The sequence below is a fragment of the Solanum tuberosum genome, unplaced genomic scaffold (genome assembly GCF_000226075.1).
Source record: "Solanum tuberosum cultivar DM 1-3 516 R44 unplaced genomic scaffold, SolTub_3.0 scf00019, whole genome shotgun sequence".
Classification (NCBI taxonomy): domain Eukaryota; kingdom Viridiplantae; phylum Streptophyta; class Magnoliopsida; order Solanales; family Solanaceae; genus Solanum; species Solanum tuberosum.
This window is the reverse complement of record NW_006238945.1, coordinates 641,568-647,793: the sequence shown is the minus strand read 5'-3', so window position 1 is coordinate 647,793 and position 6,226 is coordinate 641,568. Positions and strand designations below refer to the sequence as shown.

At 41.1% G+C, this 6,226-nt stretch overlaps 1 protein-coding gene across 1 annotated transcript; it reads right to left on the bottom strand.

The window, feature by feature from the left end:
* Positions 1-936: 936 nt before the first annotated feature.
* On the bottom strand, positions 937-1,815 carry LOC107058451 (uncharacterized protein K02A2.6-like). The gene has a single exon (XM_015304167.1). The coding sequence runs from the start codon at positions 1,813-1,815 to the stop codon at positions 937-939; it is 879 nt and encodes a 292-aa protein (XP_015159653.1).
* Positions 1,816-6,226: the final 4,411 nt, after the last annotated feature.

Genomic DNA, 6,226 nt, shown 5'->3' with positions numbered 1-6,226 from the left:
GTGTTTTTAGATTATGACATGTTCCGAAATCCATCGAGCTTTCCATTTTGTTGACTATATCAAACATAGTCTTCTTGTAGCTTTTACCCTAATGTTGAAGCTTGTGTAGCTCTTTTGCAGACACTGCGACGATCGAGATTCTTCATATTCTGAGGTTATGCTAACTATGAGGAAATGTTTCCTAAGGGTAAGAAAAAAATGGAAATTATGCAGTGCATTGATCGAGCCTGACTCAGGCTGCCTACGTATCCAAGTGGAATCGGGTCGTAACGTAGTTCGAATACAAGTGGGAGAAATAGAAGTATGTAATGCAATGACCGAGCTTGATTCAAGCTGCCTACGTATCCAAGTGGAATCGGGTCGTAACGTAGTTCGATTACAATAGAAGACTGAAAAATATGAAGGAAAAGTAAGAAACTTGTGGTGAAATGACCGGGCCTGACTCAGGCTGCCTACTTATCTAAGCGGAATCAGGTCAGGACGTAGTTCAAATACAACATGGGAGAGTAAAAAATATGAAATGCATTGACCGGGCCTGACTCAGGCTGCCTACTTATCTAAGCGGAATCAGGTCAGGACGTAGTTCAAATACAACATGGGAGAGTAAAAAATATGAAATGCATTGACCGGGCCTGACTCAGGCTGCCTACGTATCCAAGCGAAATTAGGTCAGGACGTAGTGAAGATACAAACAGAAAATGAAAAATATGAAATGTAAGGGACCGAATCCGACAAGGATTGCCTACGTATCCCACCGAGGGAATTCAAGTCGAGCGTAGTTCTAAATACATGAAAATGATGATTTTGGGTTTTCTAAGGGAGACCGGATCCGATGTGGGTTGCCTACGTACCCCACCGTGGGAAGTCAGGTCTAGACGTAGTTCTGTTACATCAAAAATGCAAACGTACAAGACATAAGCACTAATCTTGAGGTCTTCAGATGTAGTATTTCTTGATGGCGTCTGAATTGATTGGCTTTGTGTTCACTCTGCCATCCATTTCTGCTAAGATTACTGCTCCTCTAGAGAGTACTTTATGAACCATGCAGGGTTCTTGCCAATTTGGTGCAAATTTCCCTTTGGCTTCTTCTTGGTGAGGAAAGATCTTCTTCAATACTAACTGCCTCGGTGTGAACTGTCGAGATTTGACTTTCTTGTTGAACGCTTTGGTCATTCTATTTTGATAGAGTTGTCCATGACAAACCGCGTCCATCCTCTTTTCATCGATGATCATCAACTGTTCATTTCTGCTACTTATCCATTCCACATCGTCTAGACCAACCTCTTGGATAATCCTTAAAGATGGTATTTCCACCTCTGCAGGTATTACTGCTTCCGAACCATGAACCAACATATAAGGAGTTGCCCCAGTTAATGTTCTGATTGTGGTGCGATAATCGAGTAAAGCATATAGTAGCTTTTCATGCCATTGCCTGTGACTGTCCACTATTTTCCTTAAAAGCTTCTTGATATTATTATTTGCAGCCTCAACTACTCCATTCATCTGTGGATGGTAAACCGTGGAATTTTGATGAGTAATCTTGAACCTTTCACAAGTTTCCTTCATAAGATCGCTGTTGAGGTTGGCCGCATTATCTGTTATGATTGATTTTGGAATTCTAAACCGACAAACTATATTGTCGCGAACAAAGTCTGCTACCACCTTCTTTGTCACTGCCTTGTATATCGAAGCTTCGACCCACTTTGTGAAATAATCGATAGCCACCAGGATGAAACGATGTCCATTTGACGCGGGAGGCTCTATGGGTCCAATAACATCCATGCCCCAAGCTGCAAATAGCCAAGGGGAACCCATCACATTGAGCTCATTCGGTGGAACCCGTATGAAATCTCCATGCACCTGACACTGATGACACTTTTGCACTTACCGGATGCTATCTCTCTTCATGGTCATCAAAAAATATCCAGCTCTTAAAATCTTCTCTGCTAAAGTGAATCCGTTCATGTGAGGTCCACATGTTCCTGCATGTATTTCTTCCAAAAGCCTTGTCACTTCTGTAGCGTCGACACACCTCAGCAATCCCAAATCTGAAGTTCTCCTATATAAGATTTCTCCGTTAAGGAAGAAATGATTGGCCATCCTCCTCAAAGTCAATTTCTGCTTGCATGTAGCGTTTTCAGGATATTCTTGTGCTTCTATCAATCTTCTGATGTCATAGTACCATGGTTTTCCATCCAGTTCCTCATCTACATGAAAAAAATATGCATGTTGATGTATCTCTATATCAATAGGGTCGATGTAATTCTTGTCTGGGTGTTTAATCATCGAGGACAATGTTGCCAAAGCATCGACAAACTCATTTTGAGCTCGAGGGACATGCTTGAACTCAATCCTTGTGAATCTCCTACTCAACTCATTTATGTAATGCAAATAAGGAAGGATCTTGACATTCTTAGTGGTCCATTCTCCTTGCACTTGATGAACCAGCAAGTCGGAGTCTCCTATCACCAAGAGTTCTTTGATATTCATGTCTATGGCCATTCTGAGCCCGAGAATACAAGCTTCATATTCTGCTATGTTATTGGTATAGTAGAACCTAATCTTCGCCGAGATTGGGTAATACTGACCTGTTTCCAAAATTAAGACTGCTCTTATTCCAATTCCTATAGAGTTTGATGCCCCATCAAAAAACATTCTCCATCCATGATATGATTCTGATATATCCTCTCCTACAAACAACACCTCTTCATCAGGGAAGTAGGTCGTGAGTGGCTTGTAATCCTGGTCCACCGGATTTTCTGCGAGGTGATCAGGCAGGGCTTATCCCTTGATGGCCTTCGGTGTCACATACACAATATCAAACTCGCTTAACAAAATTTTCCACTTCGTCAGTTTACCCGTAGGCATGGGCTTCTGAAAGATGTACTTTAGTGGATCCATTCTTGAGATCATGTTCGTGGTGTATGCAGACAGGTAATGCCTAAATTTTTGTGCAATCCAAGTCAAAGCACAACATGTTCGTTCCAACAAGGTGTATCTTGCCTCGTATGGTGTGAACTTCTTGCTCAAATAGTATATAGATTGCTCTCTTCTACCCGTCTCATCATGCTGCCCCAATACACATCCAAATGCATTATCCATGACAGATAGATACAATAACAAAGGCTTTCTAGGCTCTGGTGGGACTAATACTGGTGGGTTGGACAAGTATTCTTTGATTCTACCGAAAGCCCTCTGGCATTCCTCGGTCCATTTGGTGGCAACATCCTTCTTCAGTAACTTGAATATGGGTTCACAGATCACTGTGGATTGAGCTATGAACCGACTGATGTAATCCAGTCTTCCCAAGAAACTCATCACGTCCTTCCTGGTCTTGGGTGAAGGTCGCTCTTGGATTGCCTTTATCTTTGATGGATCCAACTCTATGCCTTTCCTGCTAACGATGAATCCCAATAGTTTTCCCGCGGGTACTCCAAATGCACACTTTGCTAGATTCAACTTCAGATTATACTTACTCAACCTCTCAAAGAACTTTTGTAAGTCATTCAGGTGGTCTAAACTTCTTTTGGATTTGATAACGACGTCATCTACGTACTTCAATTTCCTTGTGGATCATATCGTGAAAAAGGGTAGTCATGGCCCTCCTGTAGGTTGCACCGGCATTTTGTAGACCAAAAGGCATTACTCTGTAGCAATACACTCCCCATGGAGTGATAAATGTTATCTTCTCTGCATCATCTTCATCTATCAGGATTTGGTGATATCCTGCAAAGCAATCGACAAATGATTTCAACTCATGTTTTGCACAATTATCGATGAGTATATGAATATTTGGAAGAGGGAAATAATCCTTAGGACTGGCCCTGTTGAGATCTCGATAATCTACACATATTTTGATCTTTCCATCCTTTTTTGGCACCGGCACAATATTGGCTAACCATGTGGGGTAATTTGTAACCCTCACAACGTTCACCTCAATTTGCTTAATTACCCCCTCCTTGATCCTTAAACTCAAATCTGGCTTGAATTTTCTTGTTTTTTGCTTAACGGGAAGACAAGTGGGATCAGTCGGTAATTTGTGCAAGACAATATTAGTGCTTAATCCTGGCATGTCATCATAAGACCAAGCAAATACGTCAACATATTGCTTAAGCAACTCTATTAACTCTTGCTTCCTTTGAGCCTCGAAATGTATGCTGACTCATGTCTCCTTCACGATTTCCTTATCTCCTAAGTTGACAACCTCTGTTTCATCCATATTCGGCTTTTTCTGACTTTCAACTTGCTCGATCTCATGTGGTAAATTTTTAGGCATCATGCTTTCATCATATTCTTCGTGATCTTGTTCATTAATTTCACCTTGCTCGGTGGACTCGTTACATGTCATAACCATCGAACGAGGATTTTTATTAATATAAGCACTAAAAATTGCAAAAGGTAAGTAGAAATAAATAGATATTTAAAATAACGAGAAATTTTTCAAAGAAAATAAAGACTTTTTATTTCAAATCATTCTAGCTTTTAGAAGAGGCAAGCAACAAAATATTAGGCATGATTCAAGCCTCAATTTGATCATGCGAATTTTAAAATTAAGACTACTTTTCCACACTACCAGGACTCTGGTTGAAACAGGGACGGGCTGATGGTCCAATTCTGCAAGATTTCTCCAGGTTCAACATCACAAATGGTCAACTTGTTGAGATTTATCCCTTCTTCTTCTCCAGCCATGGCCACGAACAAATTGCCTATTCCTTCCATGATGTCATCAATACCGGCTTGATCTGGAATCACAGCTTGTTCTAGTACAAAGATTGTATCGCTTGACCCGTGACGGTCTCTTCCCGAGGCAGACACATATCCAAGTCCGTTGGTGCCTCTCTGATGCTTTAGCTGGATCGGCTAAACTATGCCATTGGACTTAGGTCAAAGTCCATTCTTAGACTGATATCCATACTTCAACATCTCTGACGCAAGCATTTTCGCCACACTTGACAATTTTGTATTACCTCCCTCTAGTTTCTCACCGACCCTTATAGCTTGCATAATTTCCAAACTGTGAAAGGTAGCTCCGTCTAACTCATCAGCGATTGTGATAGAATTAACAGAAAGGATGGGGTGACTAAGCTCTCCGTGGATGGTAACTTCTGTGCGACCCCACTTAAACTTTACACATTAGTGAAGAGTGGAAGGAACCGCTCTTGCCATGTGAACCCATGGTCTTCCCAGCAACAGGTTGTAGTTGGATGATAGATCCATTACTTGAAATAGGATGGGGAATTCAACCGGCCCCACCTGCAATGTGAGATAGATCTCTCCAATGACACTTCTTTGCGCTCTATCAAAAGCTCTAACTTTCACACGACTTACCTTTATCTCTCCCATATTAATACCTAAATCCTTCAGAGTTGTGAAAGGATAGATATTGCATCCAGAACCACCATCAATTAGAACTTGAGACACAACCTTATCATAACACTTTACTGCGATGTGAAGCGCTTTGTTGTGCCCAGCCCCTTCTGCAGGCAACTCATCATCATGGAAAGAAATCTTGTTAGCTTCCACTATTCTTCCAATCATTAAAGCTAAGGTTTCACTGGTGGTCTCTTTTGGAATATTCACTACGTCTAACACTTCCATCAAATCATTCCTATGAGCTTCAGAACTCATAAGCATAGACAAAATAGATATGTGGGCAGGCGTTTTCTTCAGCTGCTCTTCGACTGAATAGACTTTAGGCTGCATCTTCTTTCAAAATTATGCGGCTTCAACATCGGTAACATTCTTCTTTGGGTTCTGTTCTTTTCCAAGAGATCTTTGATTTAGATCCTCCAGGGCATAACACCTCCCCGACCTGGTCATCCTTTGAGCTACGACAGTGTCGATCATCTTGCCCTTGGCGTCCGCTCGATAGTCCCATGGGACTGCTTGGTGTCATATTTAGGCTTTCTAGAATTAGAGTGGTCACTACAACTCTTGGGAGATTGATACGCTCAAATTACACCTCCCTAAAGAAGTATAAGCGATCGTTATCAAGTAAAGAACCCAATTTGTAGGTTGGGGTCGATCCCACAAGGAAAATGGTTTAGACTTTACGTTTAACCAACAATTATATTCAATTAGCCAAAGTACTTCCAAAAACAAGTAATATAAAGTGGGGAATTTGTGAAACAAATTGTAAGAATTCAGTAAGTAATCAATAAACAAAAGTTAATTTCGGTTTTTATCAAGATGAGAGAATTAACTAGGGTATACGTGTTCCCCACAA